Genomic DNA, 23679 nt, shown 5'->3' on the forward strand with positions numbered 1-23679 from the left:
AGCCAACCCCAAAATGTCAGGATGTGAGGTCTTGCAATATTCTAACAGTAACTTTAACATTTCATGCAGAAGCTATGTTTAACAGGATGTCTTTGAACATGAGCATTTACAGCCCGTTCCTGAGCCAGAGGGCTGAATGGGCTTAGAAGGTGACCAGCCCCCTACACTAGCATCTGTGCCACATGCGCTGTGCAAACTGGCATGGATGCCAACGCAGTGCCACTTGCGGCGCCCCCCCCCCCCAGGACTGCCACGGCAGCACAGCCCTTGGACTGCAACTCAGCCTCTCGTTGGCATCCTGCTGGTGCAAGTGCTTGGGCCAGTGTCTGGAAGGGGTTCCGGGGGTGTTCCAGGGGCGGGGCTGCCAGTAGGCAGTCTCCTAACCCCTTTCAGCCCCAGAACGCCACCTTCAGAAACAGCGGTGCTGCACCCGTTTTTCGTTGGTGCTAGGGTTGCCAGGTCCCTCTTTGCCACCAGCGGGAGGTTTGGGGACAGAGCCTGAGAAGGGAAGGGTTTGGGGAGGGAAGGGACTTCAATGCTATAGAGTCCAATTGCCAAAGTAGCCATTTTCTTCAGGTGAACTGATCTCTATCAGCTGGAGATCAGTCGTAATAGCAGGAGATCTCCAGCTACTACCTGGAGGTTGAGCAACCAAAATTAACACCACTGTACTGCTACCACAGGTTAGGAAGTTAGCACAGGACTGGCTGAAATAACTACTGGATAACAATCTAGTAAACAAGTGTATTAAAGTGCATAAAGTGAAATAAATAAATATATATATACACAACAATATCTTAGACAGTCCAAATGGTACTATTTTCAAATATTCAATGTAGATCAAGATGGAATACTTCTTCAAAGATGAATGATGAGGGGGACAATCGTTTCATTTCTTCTTCAGCCCCATTTTCTACATACAAAATATACATGTCTATATATAGCACTTACAATGTTTAAAGTACATAAAATACTGTATAAAAATCATATGTTACTTACTATTAGAATCATTTCACATGCATATATAGGAATTCAATTATTTTCACTTCTCCCATGGGGATGAAAGTGGCAACTTATGTATAATGGCAATGTCAAGTTCCATGCAGGATACAACAGCTCAGAGACATAGTTGCACAGACGACTTCAACCGTTCCCAAAGGGATACAATAGGTAACTGTAGAAACTGAACTACTGATTGCCTAAATAAACACAGGTGAAACGTGGAATTGCAAGCATGATCGTCCCCCTCATCATTCATCTTTGAAGAAGTGTTCCAGCTTGATCTACATTGAATATTTGAAAATAGTACCATTTGGACTGTCTAAGATATTGTTGTGTATATATATTTATTTATTTCACTTTATGCACTTTAATACACTTGTTTACTAGATTGTTATCCAGTAGTTATTTCAGCCAGTCCTGTGCTAACTTCCTAACCTGTGGTAGCAGTACAGTGGTGTTAATTTTGGTTGCTCAGTATTCAGAACACCATGGCTAAATTTACAGACGTATTTGCATTTACTGCCGCAGATAGAGACAGAATTTTACAAGGTCAGCCGTCAGTGTGTATAACTGAAACAGAAGAGCTAGATTTTTCAGCGTTATTCAACAATGCCCAAAAAACTGTACGTTGTGAATTGCATGCAGCAGTCCTCTCAGATTATGTTAGAGCTAATATCATACCAAGAGGACTTAGAATTCCCAAAATTCCAACTTTATTTAGAAACAATGTGGAGTTCAAAGACACTTGGATTGCTATATTGAACAGATGTTCAATAGATCTTATGCTATTAATAATTGAACATGCTAAAAAACAAGCTGTATTCTTGAAAGCAAAAACTGAGGATATACGAAAAAGTTTAGAAAGTCAACTTTCCTCAGACTCTTTTAAAACCCAAATGGAGAAATTAGAAACGGACCTCAAAGCATTTAATGAAGAGATTAAAGCATACAAAGCTAAAAAATACAAAAGGGACAAAGAGGATTATGCAAATAAGAAAGTATACACGTGGTATTACTCTAACGAACAGAGGGAGACTAACAGAAAACCTAGGGAGAGATTTCAGAGAAAACCATTTAACAGACAAGAGGAATATTCCACGGAAGGGAAGTCCTACAGTGACTCAGCAGCCAGCTCAGGGTCCAGTAGAGGCTATGGTCTAAGACCTAAAAACTATAAACAGAATTTTTCCGACAAACGTCCATACAACAGAAAGAAAAATGCCTAGTTGTGAACTTGTCCTCCAGAGTTCTTACCCCCCTAGAATTACAGGTATTAAATTTAGGTTTGGATTTTGTTATGACCCCAGCTTATTCCTCTTTTCAAACAGAGGTAGATATTGGAGGTTGGCAACCCTAGTTGGCGCAGCATCGCTGTTTTCAATGGGACTATTTCCCCCATTTTGGCATTTTTATTTTTTTAAAGGGGTTTCCCCCCCTGCAGCAGCTGCAATTCCTCTCTGCAGGGCTCAGGAATGAGCTGTTAGTTTAAAAATATTTTCTTGCATACAAGCAGCTTAACTCAGTCTATGTGCTGTGGGGGCAGATGGTGTAAACACAATTTTTAAAAAATCTTTGCAGCCAATCAAATTTCCGGCAGCCAATCACAAGCCCTCCTGGGCAAAAGGCCCATCTAGCACTTTCTAAAAACACTTTGTCAATGCAAAGAAAGGTGTCAGTTGCTGCCATGACGCCTGTGGGCACCACATTTGGGGACCCCTGCTTTATGCAATGTCGTAAAGATGAGATTTCACATTGTCTACTATGCATCTCCACAGAGAGCACACAAATAGTGAATCTCATGCTGAGCTACCTGGAATCCCCACACACACATACACACCTGTGTAATCCACTTGAAGGGTATGCCCCATTAGTTTGTATCACTGAGTGGCCCTTGCAGAGTGTGAGGGGAATCAGTAAACATTGTTGTTCCCTCTTCTGAAGGTGAAAGTAGTCTTAAGCTTTCTGAACTGTGTGGCTGGATACAAGCCACTATTTTGGAACCACTATGCTATTTAAAGTTCTCAACCTATGCTATAGACTCTTGAATTCAAATGAATGCCGCTTGTTATATAAGCCGAATACTTGGAGACTCACAACCATTATTTATTATATTGGGTTGTTTCATATGACATCTGGAACTAGCTTCTGATTTTATAACAGTGTCCTTCCAAAATGTCACAATGACGTTTGATTTCATCCTGCCCTTGCTCAGTATTTTAATTTGGTGACCTCTTAGAAATAAGGCTCAGGAAATAAATCCGTGTATGGAGCCATGCCGCTGCTTTGCAATTTCTGCAAAGGTAGAGGCATCTATTTTCTAAAACAATTCTCAACATCTCTGCAGTTTATGTTGTACTTATACTTCTAACTGTTCATGATTCAAGTGCAAAAACTGTTTTAAGGAATAGTGTTTAGAAACATGATATACTGCATTTGTTAGATAGACTTGTCTCAATTGCCTAGCTAATTTGCTACTTGATTGCCAGTAAAGGTCACCCAGTTAAATTGCCTCCAGGATTGAGTACTGACATTAAATTATGTGCTTAAGAGGGTCTGAATAAAGAATCTGTAAAAACAGTATGCACTCATAATCTATCCTCTAACCCATAGCTCCTGCCATTCTTCTACCCATCTTCCACCAATTCTTCTCATAATTTGAAAGTTTCAAATCAGAAAGGAAGGGAAGTCAGAACAGTGTCTGCCTCTAGACTGCATTTCTTCAAGCCCTTCTTTGGCAAGCAGGAACTCCTCATCTGCCACCCTACACCCCTCCCCCTGTTCCAGCTAGGCATCCTTGTGCCAAGAATCCTCCTGATCTCCCTTGATTTTTTAGGCTCTGGTAGAACTCATTGGTCAGGGGAAAGGGTTTCGCAAATTTTTATAGAGGTTTTATTCAGGACTTTGCCGAAATAGCCTTACCGCTCACCGATCTACTCAAAACCAAGGGGAAGGGGCAGGAGGCCACCTTGGCGCATTACCAAGTGCCTTGGAACGACCGGTGTCAGGCGGCATTCGAAACTCTGAAGGAGCGCTTTACCTCCGAGCCCGTTCTGGCTCACCCAGACTGTTCTAGACCATTTACCCTTCAAGTAGATGCCTCGGAAAAGGCAATGGGAGGTGCGCTCCTTCAAAGGGATGAACAAGGGGTGCTTAAACCCTGTGCTTATTTTTCAAAAAAATTCTCCGGACCGGAGCTAAACTGGCCGATCGGAGAGAAGGAAGCCATGGCTATTAAACATACCCTCACGGTCTGGCGGCAGTTCCTGGAGGGGGCGGCGGAACCCTTTGAGGTCTGGATGGATCACCGAAATCTTGAGGCCATATTGGGTCAGCGGAAGCTGTTGGCCAAACAGCTGCGCTGGGCAGACTTTTTCTCCAAATTCCACTTCACCATTAAACACATGCCCGGAAAGGACAACTGCCTGGCCGACGGGCTGTCCTGGATGCTGCAATACGTATGTCGAGTCGAGCGGCCGGTGGTTCCCTTTTCACCCGGGAACACCTGGGCTTGGCTACGGAGGGGAGTAGCGTGGGAGTCCTGACCAGAGCCCAATCCCGCGCAGCGGCGAGAGGGTCTGTCCCTGACTCCTCTCGGGTGAGGGCTGCCTCTGCTCCCCCATCCCTGCTGATCCCAGGGGATCCTCCGGTCACTATCGCAGAGGGGGAGAGGGAGTCCTCTCAATGAGAGCGAGGAGACAGGGCAGTAGAGTCGGTCCTGGTCCCCCCTCAGGGGCCGCCTGCATCTACCCCCTGCTCCTTAGCAATCCCGGAGGAGCTCCCAGAAGCATTCAAGTGTAGGTGGGGGGAGGCTCTTCAGCGAGAGCGGAGGGAGAAGTCACCCCCATCCGAGGTACTATTAGGAGAAGGTGCCCACGAGGATAAACACTATGTCCCCACGGAGTTGCGAAGGGAGGTGTTGGGATGGAGCCACAGTTCCAAAACAGGGGGACATTTTGGGTTTGTGAAAACCTTGCACCAGGTGAGAAGGCAGTTCTGGTGGCCGGGGATGCGCCAGGACATTGATGTGTTCATAAAATCTTGCCCTGTGTGTGCAACGAGCAAATGCTTAATGGGGTAATCCCCTGGATTACTCAAGCCCCTAGAGTCCCCGGAGGCTCCCTGGCGGGTGATCGGGATAGATTTCGTAACTGACCTCCCATCTAGCCAGGGCAAAATGGTTCTGTGGGTGGTTACAGATCTCTTCTCGAAGCAAGTTCATCTCGTCCCCTGCAAGGGGATGCCCTCTGCACACAAATTGGCTCGCTTATTTGTACACCAGATTTTCAGATTGCACTGCTTTCCGCGGAAGGTCGTGAGTGACAGGGGGTCCGTGTTCGTGTCAAAATTTTGGAAAGCGTTTTTAGGACTTGTGGGTGTGCAACAGGGTTTGACTTCAGCCTATCATCCGCAGACGGATGGGCAAACCAAAAGGGTTAACGTGGTGGTAGAATGTTACATGCGTTGTTTTGTGAACTACCACCAGGACAATTGGGTCGACCTGCTGCCGTTGGCAGAATATGCCTATAACAGCTATAACAACACTCTATAAGTCCATTCAAAGCGATCTACAGAATGGACTTCGGACCCTTAGGGGCCGTACCCCTCCCACCGGGCGGCGATCCCCCTGAAGTATCAGCATGGGCCAACACAGTGCGGAACACTTGGCCCTGGCTGGTAAAAAATTTGGAACAGGCGAAGGAAAAGTACAAGGCGCAGGCAGACAAACACAGGGCACCCCAATGGGAATTAAAGGTCGGAGGGAAGGTGTACCTCTCCACCAAGCATCTCAGATCTTTACGTCCGTGCAAGAAACTAAGTCAGAGGTTTGTGGGGCCATTCACAATCTCCCGGGTTATCAATGAAGTTACGGTGGAGTTGGAACTGCCAAAAACTTTACAGGGGGTACACCAGGTATTCCATGTAAGTCTGTTAAAATCTTTTGTACCGGCACCTGAATTGCACCCTGAACCCACGGCTGTGACCCCGATCATGGTGTAGGGGGAACAACACTTCAAGATTTCCAAGGTATTAGATTCTCGGGTGCGGAGGGGCCAGCTGGAGTATCTCGTGCATTGGAAACGTCTGAACTCTAGTCACGATGAATGGGTGTCCGCTATGCACGTAAAAGCCCCCACCCTGGTAGCAGAATTCCATCGGCTCTACCCCGCCAAACCGGGATGTCTCGGGGAGGGGTCTTTGGGGAGGCGGAGTGTCAGCCAGGGCATCCATTCGAACCCCGGATAAGCATATGTTTAGTATCAAAGCCACTTCCTTTCCCATGGGAAGTTGAGGTATCGGTGTGAAGACCAGAGGCAGCGATCTCCACTTCAAAATAAGCCTTCCAATGGTAAAACTGCTATCTGCTCTCGAGGTGACAAATACTCTTCCTTTGATATAGCTTACCCTTTCATGTCCTACCAATGATGTAACCAAATGTATTGTATGTTCCCTATAAAGATGCCCTGTATTCCCATACCTGCATTCTGACCTTAAGTTCGTTAGACCTACTGACCCGTTAGCTTTTCTTAATAAATCTTTAAACTCTCTGCTACGTCTGGAGTAAAGTTTATTGCTGAGATGCAATGGGGTACTGAAGCCTGACACTGGTTCACAAATGCATATGCATTACCTCCTGACCAACCACTTGAAGGCTAACAGCTCAGTGCATGGACTCATTCTGGTAAAAACGTTATTTTATTTTATTTATATTACACTTATTTATATTACACTTTTCTCCCCAATGGGGCCCCAAAGTAACAACTGTCTTGTATTAGATACTATTATTAGATCTAGCAAAATTATTAAAGCCTGTTTCACACCAACACTCACACATATGTTCTCCTCTATGAGTTTTTCTACCTTTGGTAGAACATTTGTTTCTACCGCACATCAATTTATGTTATGAATATATTGATACATGCTTTCCCCCCACTTCCTTGAATCCTGAAAAGCAAACAAGCGTCTACAACTGGTATTGCAACAGCTGATGCTGCCTGAGAGTCCACGAGAACCCTCGAAGGCAGCAAATCTCTCTCTCTCTGACTTCAGTCTGCAAAAATGGGCCCAAATTGCCCCTCTCACTAATTAGAAGGTCTCACTTTTTGAAGACTGAAGAAAGATTTCCCAGTCTTTAATTAACATTAAAATCCCTTTGTTAACGTCCTTGGCTTCACACGAGTTGTCCATTCACAGGCCTCAAGATGACCAAATTCACAGTAATAACAATAATAATACATTGATGTACAGAAGAGCAGAAATAAATTTGCTCCCCAAAATAGCCTCAGAAATTCAGAATTCTCCTTTATGAATTTTGATATTTTATATTCAGTAGATAATTGAACACCCAGAGAAACAGACAAAAAAAAAAACTTACTGGTTTGCAAACAGATACTGTATTGTGACAAATTAGAACTGTGCAGTGTAGGAAAACATGATTGAATGAGACTCCAACAAATTTAAACATCTGGATCCTAAACATTGCTTCTTCACCTTCTCCATTCATTATTACTGACAAGGTTTCATCTTTTACCATTTGTGGGCAGCTGTGAAGAAAACAAAACATGTAGTTACATCAAAATCTCTGCAAACTGATGAAGACAGAAGAAAGGTAGGCCACTTAGCAGAATTCCAGTCTTAGTACATTGTACTTATTAGGGCTGACAGCCCTCTCCGCTCTTTGGAGGCGAGATAATTTTTTTTAAAAGGTATCATCTGCACCGTCATGTCAAGCCAGTTTGATTCTCCTTACAGGTAGAGAAAATCGGTGTATTTTTCTCTCTTGGTGTCTGGCAGGTTCCAACTCTTCTTCTTCTTCCTTTGGGGGAAACTAGAAATGATGCAGGATAGCTCTAGGAATTACCAGAAACAATATAGTAAAGCCATAGAGTTTCTGGTAGTTCCTAGAGCTACCCTATGACACTTCTGGATTTTCCCCAGAAGTAGTGTAGCAGCACACAGGACATTTGCTGCTGCTCCATGTCTCCCACCTGGCACAGCCTGGCAACCCACCTTACCGTTCAAAATAAAGTGGCTGAATTACTTTATCAACTGTGTATCAGCCCTTTAAGTATGATAAAGAGTTTGCTGCCCCTTTCTTCTGGTGAGAGCACGGGGCAGAAAACAGAAAAGCTATGTGTACTAAAGCACTAAGGGGTGCCAATGAAATGATAAAAGGTGCCATTGCTGAAGGCTACTTGACATATCACATTGTTTAAATGTACATTTTTTCCTGGAAGTGACATCTCATGTTGCTGCAACATGGTGAACCTGACCCCACCCCCAATTCCTCCCAGGAACAACCCTTGGCTATTACTAACTTACTTTATAATTTGCCTCAGTATTTTTAACAATGGTATAGGAATTTGGGATTCCAACAGTGCAATCCTATGCAGAGATGCTCAACTCTTTTGAAGTCAATAGGCTTCAACGGGAGTAACTGTCCTTAGGATGGCACTATAAATGTAAAGTTTAAATAATATTCAAGGTGTGAATGACAGAAATTCACAGTTGTGGAGAGTTATCAGTGATAGGCACATGCAGCTCTAGAAGCACAATGCATTTAAATTAGCTGGAAATACCCCTCTCCCTATCTTATAATTTTTTTTTAAAGGAAAGAAAAATTTGTATTGCAAAAGCAATTATACAGAAGCTAACAAGTTCCATTAATTTTATATGGAAACTTGTATGTCATTGTAGTAAAAAATGCAACTATTTTAAGAATTATTAATCTAATTGACATTGAGGGGGATACCAACCTGTCTTTAATAAAGGAATACTGAATAGCCTGAACAGGATCTTTTGTCGGGGTAGACCAACAGTTTTCAAGCCGAATTATTAAATTACCCGGAACCTGCCAGACACCAAGAGAGAAAAAGCACAAAAAAGAATGTAAGAAAAAGTCAGTATGTATTCATGTGCATGCCTGACCCAAATCAGATGAATCCAATGACAAAACTGCTAACCAATCCCAAGATTGAAACCATCACACAAATAACTATAGATTTTAAAATCCCCATTACATTAAATGGAAGCCTTATCTGTCATTTATAGTCCAGTCCTAAGATACTCTACCCTGGTAAAAGAGTTGCTTTGTCGCAAAGTCTTAAAACGGAATACAGCATGAACATAAATTATTGTGTCTGGCTGCACTCATTATCCTGTTGAACTGTAGTAAGACAGTTACTACTGCCATTTTTTAAAAAAAAAATCCTTTTAAAAGAACATTAAACCTCCCACTGCAGGTCAGATTTTATTACTATATTTTGAATATTTCAGTAAAAGAAGCAAACCAATTTTTACAGAGCTTCCATATTATGAACTGTGCATAGAGAGATTTTTTGCTCTTTTTCTGAGGCGGGAACTGGATGCTATGGAGAATATGGAGCTGCCACCAAAAATAGCAGCCCTGCATGTCTCTCATAACTAAGAGTGTAGAGGTGAGCGTGCTAGGCTAGGATCTGGGAGACCAAGGTGCAAATACCCACTCTGCTGTGGAGGCTTGCTGGGTGACCTTGGGCCAGTCATACACTTTCACACTGACTTACCTCATATGGTTGTTGTGAGGATAAAACGGAGGAGAGGAGAATGATGTAAGCTGCTTTGGATCCCCATTGGGGATAAAGGCAGGGTATAACTGACGTAAAAATACTATACAAGTAAATAATAATACAAAACGTGACAATGTCATTATGCACAGTGTTTTCCAACTACCACTCCATTTCATTGGCTGCCACTTGAAAGTTCAGGGAAAAGCAAAGCACGTTGTTACACATTTACTACAAGTTGTTACACATATACTAGCAGTTATCCGGGAAAGAGGGTAGAGGAGACATAGAGCTGCTGTTTTGAGCAGCAGCTATGAATACTTGATAATATCTACCACCAGTCTCATAATACTAGACTGCAAAGTTGATTGACAGTAAAAGTACGACAGTCAGAATTAAGCTGTGAGGAACCATCCCCTCGGGCCCCGCCTCTTAGCCCTGCGGCCTGGCCGGCTTGACTTGGGGAGGGCTTCCTTTGGCCTCAGAATGGGCTTCTTGAGAGGATGTCCTTCCCTCCTCTTCAGCCCGCGGTCAGTCCCTGCTCCTCTGAGCCACCAGCTCCATGGCAGATCTGCACCGCTTCCTCCCTGGCCTTCCACCCCCTCCCAGTCATATAGCCAGCCAGGCTCCCCGGGGTTCCGCCCCTTTCCCATCCACCCCTTCTGACCGACAGGGGCTCCACCAATCGGCCCCTGGCAGCTCCGTCCGCTCGCCCTCCCCCTCAGGAGGGCTGCAGCCCCGACCCAGCTGATCGGCGGCTCGTGCTCCGCCGCTCCCTCTCGCGCCTTCTCGCCCCTCCGGCTCTTCCCCACCCGGCTCCTCCTACGCCAGTGGATTCCGCCTCAGTGCCTGGGCCGCTGGCGGCACCGCCCCGCAATCCCGGCCCCCGCCAGTCGGCGTTGCCGCGTCACCCGGCCCCAGCCCTCCCGGCCAGGCCGGCAGGTCTCCCGGGGCTTCCGCGGAACCGTCGGCCCCTCCCCCTCCCTCCAAGCTGGCTTCGCCTCCTCCTGCCCGGTAAGCATGCCGCTGGGCAGTCCTGCACCCGGGGCTAGCCCGGGTGCGGGACATAAGCTCTTCTATGCAAAATGCATAATTAACTTACTGCTACATGTGCTAATGGCCATTTGCTCATATATTTTTTTAAAAGGATTAGAAACAGTCACGAAAGATCCATTAGTCAGGATACCTATGCTAAATAGTGCCTCTGAATACTAGATACTAAGAGCAAACAAACCCTACTTGGAAGTTTTCTGGGAGAATTTGATTGACCACAACTGGAAACAACATGAACACATGATTTGTGTTACACTGAATCAGACCCTTGGTCCATTAAAGTCAGTACTGTCTACTCAGACTGGCAGCGGCTCTCCAAGGTCTTAGGCTGAGGTCTTTCACAATCACCTACCTGCCTAGTCCCTTTAACTGGAGATGCCGGGGATTGAACCTGGGACCTTCTGCATGCAGAGCAGATGCTCGACCACTGAGCCACAGCCCCTCCCCATGCTGAACTGGATATGGCAGTGATGGCGAACCTTTTAGAGACCGAGTGCCCAAACTGCAACCCAAAACCCACTTATTTATCGCCGAGTGCCAATGCGGCAATTTAACCTGAATACTGAGGTTTTAGTTTAGAACAGGGGTGAGGAACCTTTTTTCTGCCAAGGGCCATTTGCATATTTATAACATCGTTTGGGGGCCGTACCAGGCGTAGATCTCCTGGTGTGTGTGTGTGTGGGGAAGCTAGGGTTGCCAGGTCCTCTTCACCACTGGCGGGAGGTTTTGGGGGTGGAGCCTGAGGAGGGCGGGGTTTGGGGAGGAAGACTGCACAGCCATAGAGCCCAATGGCCAAAGCGGCCATTTTCTCCAGGGGAACTGATCTCTATTGGCTGGAGATCAGTTGTAATAGCAGGAGATCTCCAACCAGCACCTGGAGGTTGGCAACCCTAGGGGAGGCTATGCAGAGAAGGCTTGGAGGGTGCCTCTGCTCCCCCAGGTCTTCCCCCTCCTCCCAGGTGGGAGGGCAGCCAGCGGTGGGCCCAGGCAACCGAGGTGCCAGGGGGGCGCAGCTTGCAGCCTGCAGTCGATCTGCAGGGAAGGAAAAAAGGAAAGAAAGGAAAGAAGGAAGGAAGGAAGGAAGGAAGGACAGAAAGAATGAAGGACAGAAAGAAGGAAGGAAGCAGGGAAAGAAGGAAGGAAAGACGGAAAGGAAGGAAGGAAGGAAAGAAAGAAGCAAGGAAAGAAGGAAGGAAGGACACAAAGAAGGAAAGAAAGGGAAGAAGGAAGGAAAGAAAGAAGCAAGGAAAGAAGGAAGGAAGGAAAGAAGGAAGGACAGAAAGAATGAAGGAAGGAAGCAGGGAAAGAAGGAAGGAAAGAAGCAAGGAAAGAAGGAAGGAAGGAATGAAGGACAGAAAGAAGGAAAGGAGGAAGGAAGGGAAGAAAGAAGGACAGAAAGAAGGAAGGAAGGAAGGAAGGAAGAACAGAAAGAAGCAAGGAAAGAAGGAAGGAAGGAAGTAAAGAATGAAGGACAGAAAGAAGGAAGAAAGGAAGCAGGGAAAGAAGGAGAGAGAGAGAGAGAGAGAGAGAGAGAGAGAGAGAGAGAGAGAGAGAGAGAGAGAGAGAGAGAAAGAAAGAAAGAAAAAGACAGAAAGACAGAAAGACAGAAAGACAGACAGAAAGAAAGAAAGAAAGAAAGAAAAGGAGAGAGAAAAAATAGAGAAAGAGAGGGGGGAAGAGACAGAAAAAGAGGAGAGAAAGAATAGGAGAGAGAGTGACAGAAAAAGGAAGAAAAGAGAGAAAAGCCTTCACACACACACACAGCCGGCTCCCTGCGACCGGGCTTCAGCCTTCCCACCTCCCCCAAGTCCACAAAAGTCCTCCACCTGATCGGCTCCCACGCGCATGCTCTGTCCCCGGGAGGGAGCGACTGGCTTTTTCCTCTTCTTCCCCCCTCCCTCCGCGGCGGGCGAGAAAGGTTTCAACTGCTGTGCCGCGCGGCGTGCAGGGACGCTTCGCCTTCCCGGCTTGGGGGAAGCGTCTTCCTCCCTCCCTCCTGCCTCCTCTTGCCGATGGCGAGAGGGGGTTTAAAGGGGCCGTAGCGTTCCTGCACGCTGCGGCTTCAGAGAGGTCCGTGCTGTGCTGTGTTTCTCTGGCAGCTGCAATGGAGCCCAGGCTGGGCCTGGAGCCTCTGGGAGGAGGAGTAAGAAGGTGAAGTGGTGCGTGGCTGCTTGGGCGCAAGTCCCGCCGGCCGCCACCGCAGAATGCCCCCCCCCCCACCACACGGGCCACTCCCGCTCCCCGGCGCCACTTCGCAGGCCGCTCGGCTGGGCTGCGCGCTGGACAGAACCGGGGCGGCGGCAGCGGCGGCGGCTCCTCTTGGCCGAGTGGGGGAGGCGCCGCAGGTGGCGGCCCAGCCTTCGGGGCCTTTTGCAGCGGGCGGGCAGGCCCGGCCTCCCTTGCAAGGAGCTGTGTCCCGGCAGTCCCTGGACTGCTACGGGTCGATGAGGCCGGGGCTCCATCCGGGGCAGGAGTTGGGGGAGGCAGGCCGCGTATCCCGGGGGTCCCTGAGGGCGACCGCTGCCGGCTCCCCCGCTGTTCCCCGCCCCCGTTCTGAAGTGCCTCCCAGTCCGACCTCGGGCGTGAGGAGCCAATCCGGAGTCGCTGCGGACCGCCCGTGGTGCGGGGCCAGGCAAAGCCGTGCCTCGACCCCTCGCCTCCAGCCTGGGAAGGGAAGGGAAGGGAAAGGAAGGCTGCTTCCCAGGGGCTGAGAGGAGGCAGCCGGGCACGTGCCGGCAGAGAGGGCTACACGTGCCAGAGGCGGCACGCGTGCCATAAGTTCGCCATCACGGACCTATAATGATCCCATTTGCCCAGTTATGGCAGGCAATTGCCCGCCAATTAACTGAGCTGCCCACTGACCCTCAGCTGGCCGATGGGCAGAAGCAAGCCAGCTGAAGGGGAGGAGCGATGCATGTGGCATGATAATATCACTTCTGGGTTTACTCTGGAAGCACCAGCATTGTGACGGGGACACTCTAGCACTCCCCCACAAAACTCTATGGATCACCACCCCCAGCCCTGCCCCCATGAAGCTTCCACCAGTGGCTAGGGGGGACCTGGCAACCCTATTTACCTAGTGTTAGTTTCCCTGTCTCCCCTACACTGACCAACTGGGGTTCTAAATCTGGATTAAACTCTGATTTAGAATTATACATTTGCATTTATTTATATCCCACTTTTCTCTCCATTTTGGACTCAAAGTAGCTTTTAGCTCATTGTTCTCCCTTGTGAAGTAGGTCAGGCTAAGGGTTTGTGATGGGCCCAAGGGCCCTAGTCCGCCATTCTATCCACTAGACCACATTAGCTCTCCTACACCACACTGGCTCTCCTACCCAAATAAAATTCTGGTTTTGACAGGAAGAAACTCACATGGCTGCATTTGTTCATTACAAGTAATTGAAGTTTACTAGGGTTGCCAGCTCCGGGTTGGGAAATACCTGGAGATTTTAGCGGTGGAGCCTGAGTAGGGTGGGGTTTGAGGTATGCTGTTATAGAGTCCACCTTCCAAAGCAGCCATATTCTCCAGGTGAATTGAGCTCAGATGTAATAGCAGGAGATCTCCAGCCACAACCTGGAGGCTGGCAACCTTAATGTTTACACACAAAGTCAGCAACAAGCTGGGTTTGTGCATGGCCTAGATTAATGTTGGTTACAAGTGATATCTAAATGCAGCCTGCGAGTTCTATGTCTCTGGCTTTGAAGTTATTTTTCCTTTGAAACACCCAGAGCCTTTATTGATTGATCTGAGGTGTACTAATTGGGAAACAGGAAAATGAAGGGAGAAGGTTAAAGAAGTTACACCAATACTGGAAAACTATCTGAAGAACACCACTGGGATCTAACGCTGAAAGCAGAGCTGGAACTGGCTTCACCAAGCCTGCATTCTCTAGTCTTGGGTCACAGTCTAACTCAGAGGCCCTGCAGGCAAGTGACCTCCCTTATCCCATAAAGCTACTCATTTCTGAAACCATTTCTGACATTAAATTATCCATTATTTTTCTTTTTTTAATGAACCTGCTTAGTTTTTGCTTCCTCTGTACCATCTCAGTTCCCAAATTTATCAGGGAATCAATAACTCCAGGTACCATTTTAACTTTGACAAATATGTTGTCCTCTAGAGTCAAAAGGGGAATTGTAGTCCACATGTCTTCAAAATGTGGGTCTTTGTAAAGTATCATGGACACAGAAAAGTTTCCATCTTCAGTGTTTAGTGTGATGGTCCTGTTGAACAAACACACATAGATTCACAGCTTCAATCAACGAAACAGCTGAAAGCATACAATTATTCTGGTGATTTCAGACAGAAACAAAACAAATAATCAAACATTGACGAAAGTGTGTTAAGCTTCAGTGGTAAATCATATACATTTTAGGTGCATAAACGGGTGCAGCCAGTTCAATTAATGCTTAAGCTATGGCATTCTTAAGAGCACAAGAATCCTGTTGGATCTAGTGATCAATCCAGTCTAGCATCTCATTTTTCTTTAGGAATGCTGGTTCTCGTGCTGTGATGGGAGACCTCCTGCTGGCAACCCTTGTTACCCACCACCCACTATGAGTGGTGGCAGGAGAAAAATAAGGGGGGGGGATTATAGCATCATGCACCAACAAGACATCACTTCTGGGAAAAACCTGGAAGTAATATAACAGCATTTTAAGAATGGGCAGAAACGCTGTGGTTTTACCATAGAAGTTCCAGCAATTCCAAGACTGACGTGGTGTCACTGCTGGTTTTCCTCAGAAGTGATGTCACAGCACATGTGATGTCAGCACTCCCCCTCGCCCCATGTCCTTGCTCTCCAAACTCCTGTCAGTTGTAAGGCACAGCCTAGCAACCCTATTTCACACAGCCGCTAACCAGTTGCCTTAGAAGACACAGAGACCAAAGTCTTCCCCTGATGTTGTCCTCTAACACTGATATTCAGACATTTGCTGCATTTGTAGATGAAGGTTTCCTTCAGTCACTACGGCTAGTAACCATTGATGGATTTGAATCTGTCTAATCGATCAATCGATTGATTGATTGACGGAATCTGTCTAATCTCCTTTTAAAGCCAATATTCTGGCAGTGTCATCTTAAGAACAATTTCCTAGGAGTAAGCTTAATTGAATAAAATGGAACTTACTTCCAAGTAGACATGCTTAGGATTATTCCCTAAAGCCATTAAGTAACTACTTCTGTGTCAGCTATATGTACTGGCATTGCAGAAATATTATACACTTGTTTCAGATCCATTTATAAGAAATTCTGTAGTCCTCTGTGTATGTTCAGACCCAATTAGCAAGTTGTGCAGATTCCCTTTTCTCCAACCGCTCATGTTGTTCCTCAGGACCCCTATCTCTAGGGTTGCCAGCTCCTGGTAGGGAAATACCTGGAGATTTTGGGGATGGAGCCCGAGGATGGCAGGGTTTGGGGAGGGAAGAGATTTCAATGGGGTATAATGCCATAGAATCCACCTTCCAAAGCAGCCATTTTCTCCAGGTGAACTGATCTCTGTAGCCTGGAGATCAGGTGTAACAGCGGGAGATCTCCAGCTGCCACCTGGAGGTGGCAACCCTTCCTATCTCCCAGCATTTTGTGGAGATTTGCAGGCTGCAGTGGAAGGGAGGAAGCAGGAAAGTGTTCTTCCACTGATGGAAAACTTTGTCTGGGTCCAACTCCTGGTGACCAGACAACATGGCATTTTCAGTGAGGTTTCACAGTTGTTTTTTTCTGGCCAGTCATCTGCATCTGAAACAACTTTGTCACAAGCAGCAATTCTGCTAGTGAAACTTTTCAGCAGGAAAGGCTTCACACTGAATTTCTGCCTCTGAGGTTCAGAAGCAGGGAAAACAGTTGGGCAAGGCCTACTCTCCTCAAGAAAGGAGAGTTTGTGGAACTCTTTTAGTGCAATGATGTATCCAGCTTTGTTCAGCTGCCTCTTTACAGTGACTTTATTCCAGGCACATGATCGGAAGTGAAGGCTGTTGTTTTTAATAGCTTACCTGATATCAACACTGATCTTATTTTTTCCATTAGGCTGCTGTACCATGTAACTAATAGGATATCGGCAGGCAAATGTAATGTTGATAAAAGTTCTTGTGATTATATCAGAGAAGTTGTTCTGTATGGTGTTGATGAAAATAATGTGAGTGCCATCTGATTCCTGCAAAATCAGGGAAAAATTCCCAGTGAGTTCCAACTTCTAGGTTGACAGCTAAATATGGTGGCAGCGGCAGCTGGCGACTGCCTAGAAAACCCATCTTCTAGCTTGGAAGCTATGCTCCTTATGTTTTGTTAGAGGACTTAGCAAAGCCAGGCAGCTTCTTGGAGCACATGGCCCTATTGAGTGAAGCCCTGGACCCCTCATGATTCCTAATCTACGCTTCCTTCAGTCTTTGTTGCCAGTGACTGCTGAAGAGTTTGGATTGAATATCAGATATGTGATGGGACTGACATATGCTGGGCAAGAGCAGATCTGAAGAAGAAGAATAGTTGGTTTTTATATGCTGACTTTCTCTACCACTTAAGGGAGACTCAAGCTGGCTTACAATAACCTTCCCCTCCCCTCCCCACAACAGACACCCTGTGAGGTAGGTGGGGCTGAGAGAGCTCTAACAGAGCTGTAACTTGCCCAAGGTCACCCAGCTGGCTTCATGTGTAGGAGTGGGGAAACAAATGCAGTTCACCAGATAAGCCTCAGCCACTCATGTGGAAGAATGGGGAATCAAACCCGGTTCTCCAGATCAGAGTCCATCCCTCCAAACCACTGCTCTTAACCACTACACCATGCTGGCTACACCACGCTGGCAAAAATTCTGCAGGCCTAAGGTTGCCAACTCTGGTTTAGGAGATTTCTGGAGATTTGGACATGATGCCTGGAGACAGTGGAATTTAGAGTAGGAAGGTGATACCATGGAGCCTGCCCTTTGATCCTGGCATTTTCCCCATGGAAAATGGCCTGGAGATCAATTGAAATTATGGGAGAACTCCAGATCCTTCCTTGAGGCTGGTAATCCTACTCAGCAGGCTGATTCTGTCCTTAATGTCTGGCGTTTGAAGTTAGACTTACCAGGTAGTCCACTCCCACTGACCCCCTGCTCCAGCCTCTATCCTTCCTCAATGGAGCAGCGGGGCAAAACTGGGGGAGGACAGCATTGCATGAAAATCTAGGAATGTTTCCAGTCTCTGTGGTTTTTACCGTACAGTTTCAGGGAACTCCTAGAGCATTGCATGACACCATAATGTCATTTTCCCCAGACTCTATCTCCCAAATGTTCCCATCCCCGAACGGCTTCTGGCTGTTAACCCTGCTCACAATAAAGGAAATTTAGATGACATGTTTCCAGGAGCTATTACCTATATAATTCTGAGATATGCAGTAACTGAAATTAAACTTGTCAACTAGGGGTGTATATTAAATAAAGCTAAACTGAACACACACACACCCCAAAAAAATGGTGGCAGTAAAAGGGAGCCAATAAAGCGGATCCCAAATAAAGAATTTATTCAGCATTATTCAGGGCCACTGTGGCCCAGCCACCATTTTCAACCCCCTTCCCTCCCTCTCTCCTTCCCTCACTTACCTGCTGGCTGTGTCCACCACCACCTCCGAAAACCACTTGGAATTCGGCGGGGATGCAGAACTGAAGAACTGAATGCTGGGCTCGTTCAGAGCAAGAGCAGCCTTCAGTTCTCCGCCACCGCAGCCAAACTCCACACGGAGTTCAGCAGCAGGGATGCAGAACTGAAGGCTGAAAAACTTTTGGGTTAATAAACCTGAACCCGAAAAATACGCAGCGGAGAGCCTTCAGCTCTGCGCTCCGTATTTTTCGGGTTCAGGTTTATTAACCCAATTTTTTTTTTATTTTCCCGGAAAAAGCCAAAATAAGTATTCGGCTTTTTTCGAATTTTTCAAACATTTCCAGGTTATTAAACCCAAACCCAAAAAATACCAAAAAAAAACTGGTGCATACCCCTACTGGCAACATTTACAGATAATGGTATGGGTGTACTTCCTGGTACCCTGTATATGTTTATGACTTTTGCTTCTAAATCATAGAATCATGGAGTTGAGCCATACAGGCCATCTAGTCCAACACCCCCATCACCCTGCTCAATGCAGGATCAGCCTAGAGCATCCCTGATAAATGTTCGTCCAGCTGCTGATTGAAGACTGCCAGTGAGGAGGAGCTCACCACCTCCCTAGGCAGCCAATTCCACTGCTGAACTACTCTTACTGTAAAAAGAAATTTTCCTAATATTCAGTCGGTACCTTTCCACCCTTAATTTATACCCATTCATAGAATCATGTAGTATAGAGGTTTAAAACATCTACATATACAATAAAGGGAATCTGCACATAAAATATGAGTTTTTTGAATTCCATAAACATTCTTCATGTTTCAATGATGTTTATGGCTCATATTAAGAATCAGAAACAGACAGATGGTTATTAAGTTCCATATTAAATTAAATGCATGAAGAAGCATAAAGTTCTTTAAAACCAGTCCCTTCTTGCACTAAATAAGCAGCAGCCACGAGGAAAAATGTGATGTTAAATATATATATAAAGTCAAAGCCATGGGGACATTGTTTGTGTATTACCATTCTTGTTCTGCAATCTGTGAAATTGGTCTTAATGTTGAACACATATAGGTTTCCTACTTCAGCGCCATGGCATTCTGGATCATTAAGGTGCAAATCAGAGATCTGCAAAGAAAAGTAATCACTTTGTGTGTGTGTGTGTGTTAAGTGACATCATCTTATATCATGTTTATAACTGCTATATCAAAAATATATCTTGGCTCTAACACCTGACACATCGCTTAGAGGTATTGCATAATTATATGCTAGTAAAGCCACATTTTCCTGGCAGCGGTTATGGAAAGAGGATTCCCCACCCACTCCAAATTTCACATTTTCCTCTATTATCTTATTGTTGAAGGCGGGAATTCTCTTGTTTCTACAGCATCATATAAGTATGGCACTTGTCCAGATTATACAACCAGTTTTCAGTTCACACAACCAGCTATCAAGTGATAATTTTATGTGCCATTTTACTTCATGTTTACCGGTATATTTTGTGATAATGGCAATTGTTATTTGTAGAAATCCAATCAGGTGATTTGGCTTAGTTGCAGCACACTACCGAACAGGGAAATCTGCAGCATCAACAAATCCTACCAACAGCTTCATCCTCTAAATTTCCCCCACCTCATCTAAAATATTTGATGCTTGAAGCCTGGAAGAGGAAACTAGCACTTCCATAATTATTGACTTTTGCCTATAAATGATGTCACATTTTATAACCACCTGGTTGGCAGTAGCCAAACAATTAGAACATAATGAAGCCATAGGTGTACAGATCAGAACCAGGGCATTGGTTTTCTATAAATGTTCCCTTAAAAGTAGAAGAAACATAGAAACACAAAACTGGAAGTAACCTCAAAGATCATCTAGCCCAACCCCCTGCATAATGCAGGAAATTCACTACTCCCTTCACACCCTCCACTCCCCCAGTGATCCCTGCTTTATGCCTAGAGGAAGGCAAAAAAACCTCCAGGATCCCTGATCAGTCTGGTCTGAAGGAAAATTCCTTCCTGACCCCAAAGAAGAGTGTGCTTGCTGATCTCATTGATATTTAAAATTTAACTTTAATGTCAAACTGCACACAGAGAAAGATAATGACAAGGAAGATTTTGATAATAAATAATCTTCTGCTGTGTATACTGAAGTTGTTGATTAAAGTTACTGGCTATTACAGGAAACTGAGCTGTATCCAAAATAAAAACCAAAAAAAGTTCAGATTGCAATGTCTTATTCAAAATGATTAAGTCAGAGTACTTACTAATATTGGAGGGTTCTTTGATAGAAAGAAAGTACTTGGGATTTCCACTTCAATCAGGTCCTTGGTACAGATGATTGTTTCATTGATTTCTGAGTAAGTATTAAAATTGCTACACATTAAAGGGAGAGTTACTAAATGTTTAATTTGCATCCATTGTACATAAATTTGAACCCTGGTGAATTTCCAAAGAAAGTGAGCCAGTGTTACTGATACAATACATTTTAAAATATTAGTTGATTAAACTTCTGAAAATTCCATGGCTTAAGGCCTAACCTGTAAAAGTATGCTGGTGTGACCCCGTGCCCCAGTACTGGGTAAGTGCTGTGAAGGCATCATTGGTGATTTGTTTAGCCTACACATGTAAGACCAGGAACACTTATCTGCTCTTCAGTACTTGTACTGGGAGTTTGTCAGCATTTCAATTCTTTCGTAATGTAACTGATAGAAAGCCCAAATCAAACCCACTGGCTGTGATTCAGAGTTCCCTTGTCCATGAGGCTCCATGCCAGCTGACTGTGTGCTCAACAGGCAATTTCTCAAGAAATTGTAAAATAACCAGACTATATTACTGTGCTGTAACCATTATCAGTCATGGCCTCCTGACATAGTAAATCATTTATATTCTAGGAAAGAGAATTAACAACCTGAACTTATGCTAAAGTTGTGGCAGTTAGACCTCAAAACCAAAACACCTTGTACTTTAATATCATTATAATTAATCCAAATTGGGGGCAAAATGTACAACGACTGGAAAATATCCTTCCAGTTCAGCTCACTTCCAGTACTGGAATTTTGAACCTTGGTATACATCCTTTCCTTATACTGAGCTTGAAGGAATTTCTGCATACTTTGGCTTCTTCTGAATTCTACTGAAGTCTCATAGAACTTACTCCAAGGAAAGTGCCCTTAGGATGGCACTGTGGAACACTTATCTAGTTTAATGGGTGTGGCTAGTAGCTATTGCTGTCTAGAGTAATACCAGTATTGTAAATAGTGAGAGGACTGAATTTCAGTTCAAGGTTGACAAGACATTTGTCAGGGAAAACTTAACTACTATAAATGAAGAAGAGTTAGTTTTTAGATGCTGACTTTTTCCACCACTTAAAGAAGACTCAAACTGGCTTATAATCACCTTCCCCTCCCTTCCCCACAACAGACACCTTGTGGGTGAGGCTGAGAGGTGACTAACCCAAGGCCACCCAGCTGGCTTCATGTGTAGGTGTGGGGAAACGAATCCAGTTCACCAGATTAGCATCCTCCTCATGTGGAGGAGCGGGGAATCAAACCCGGTTCTCCAGATCAGAGTCCACTGCTCCAAACCACCGCTCTTAACCACTACACCACGCTGGCTGAATTTTAAGTATTCAGATCTGGATGAACTGCATCCTAGGGTAATAAAGGAACTTGCTACTGTGTTCTCTGTACACCTATCATCTGTAAGAAATCCGGAAGGGCCAGTGAGGTCCCATGAGACTAGAGAGATGGGCAAATGCCCCACTCTTTAAAAAGGGGAGAAATCTAGGAATCTATTGGCTGGTCAGTCTGACTCTGACTGTGATACCAGGGAAAACACTAGAACAGATTACAAAGGGGGCAATCTGTAAATATCTTAAAACAAGCCACCATGGATGTCTCAAGAATAAATCCTGTCAGACTAGTTTTATCTCTTTTCCCCCATTGGGCTAGCTTAGTAGAGAGGTAAAATGCTTGATTTCAGCAAAGCATCTGATAAAGTTCCCTATGATAGTTCTGTCAGCAAACTAGTTAAATACCGGCTAGTTGCAGTACTATCAAGTGAATTCACAGCTGACTTTAGAACCACAGTAAAAATAGTTTATTAATAACACCATCACTATGACGGGAGGATTTAAGTAACTGTTATCAATGACTTAAATGAAGGTCTGAAGAGAACCATCAAATTTTCAGGTGACTTGAAACTGGGAAGGATAGCTAATACTGTAGACAAAAAAAAAATCCAAATGACATTGAAACAGTTGGAAAGCTAGGCTAAAACTCAGAAAATGGTATTCAACAGGAAGAAAAATGTAAAGTTCCGCATTTAGGCAAAAAGAATCAAATGCACAGCTACAAGGCAGAGGATATGAGGCTTTGAAGCAGTACATTTGAAAAAGCTTTCAGAATTCCAGTCACTCACAAGCAGAACGTGAGTCAGACACGTGATGCTGCTGCAAAAAAGGCTGATGTGATTTTAGGATGCTGTAAGCTCTAGCCCTGCAGCAAACCCATAAACAGATTCCAGCAGACGGCAAGTCCACGAAAGCAGTTTTATTGGTTATAATCGACAGGTTTCAGAAGCCATATTTAGAAGGACACTAGTAAGGGGCAAAGGTAAGGCACATGCATATATGGAAGAGCAAAAGGAGATAACTGGTAACCCAGGCAACCCCCTCCCAGAGGCAGGAAGGAGTACTTGGCATTTCCCACAGTATGGGAATCTATGAAGACTAAACACGGGGCACAGACTGGCCTTGGACAGAATAGCACAACAGCACCTGGAGGCAGCTCAATCACACTACCGCATACCACCCTCATGGCTTGCTCCTGACATGCTGCCCCCTAAAGACCTCCCCTCACCCCCCACCACGGGTTTGTGAGGGTAGGCGGCATGGAATTCTTGTACTAAACAGGGGGCGGAGACATCACGGGCGCGCACCCATTCATCCTGGGTGGGACCAAAATGTTTCCAGCGGACCAGGTACTGAAGGGTACCATAGCGAATGCGAGAATCCAGTATTTTAGCCCCTTCAAAATGCTCCCCCCCCCCCACCATTTCAGGCACTTCGGATTGTGGTTCAGGATGCCATGTATGGGAAGGAACATACGGTTTTAACAGACTGACATGGAACACTGGATGAATCCTTCGTAGGGACTTGGGCAAGGAGAGTTCCACAGCCACTGGATTAATAATCCGGGAAATGGGGAACTGACCCACATACTTGGCACTGAGTTTATCACACGGGCAGGTGGACCGTAGGTTCTTGGTGGACAGATAGAGAAGATCCCCCACTTTGCATTCCTTACCAGGGGAGCAACGTTTGTCAGCCTGATCCTTGTACTTTTGTTTGGCTCGCTCCAGATTTTTAACCAGCCATGGCCAGGTTGTTTGAATTGAATGTACCCATCCGGCCACATCAGCTCCCCCCTCCTCAGAAACCTCGATATGACCAGCGGGGCCAAACTCTTTACCATGGACAACCTGGAAAGGGCTGAACCCTGTGGATTGGTGA

General features: G+C 45.5%; 1 protein-coding gene across 2 annotated transcripts in view; it reads right to left on the bottom strand.

Moving 5' to 3' along the window:
* LOC130481032 (pancreatic secretory granule membrane major glycoprotein GP2-like) overlaps positions 1–23679 on the bottom strand; it is a 51651-nt gene that overhangs the window by 4538 nt on the left and 23434 nt on the right. For both annotated transcript variants that reach the window (XM_056853681.1, XM_056853682.1), the window contains exons 2-7: positions 20432–20520; positions 19189–19293; positions 16587–16747; positions 14687–14822; positions 8757–8851; positions 7376–7544 (exon numbers count right to left, since the gene is read on the bottom strand). In XM_056853681.1, coding sequence (XP_056709659.1) covers positions 7376–7544; positions 8757–8851; positions 14687–14822; positions 16587–16747; positions 19189–19293; positions 20432–20520 — 755 coding nt within the window. The remainder of the gene's footprint in view (positions 1–7375; positions 7545–8756; positions 8852–14686; positions 14823–16586; positions 16748–19188; positions 19294–20431; positions 20521–23679) is intronic.

The sequence above is a fragment of the Euleptes europaea genome, chromosome 7, assembly GCF_029931775.1.
Source record: "Euleptes europaea isolate rEulEur1 chromosome 7, rEulEur1.hap1, whole genome shotgun sequence".
Classification (NCBI taxonomy): Eukaryota; Metazoa; Chordata; class Lepidosauria; order Squamata; family Sphaerodactylidae; genus Euleptes; species Euleptes europaea.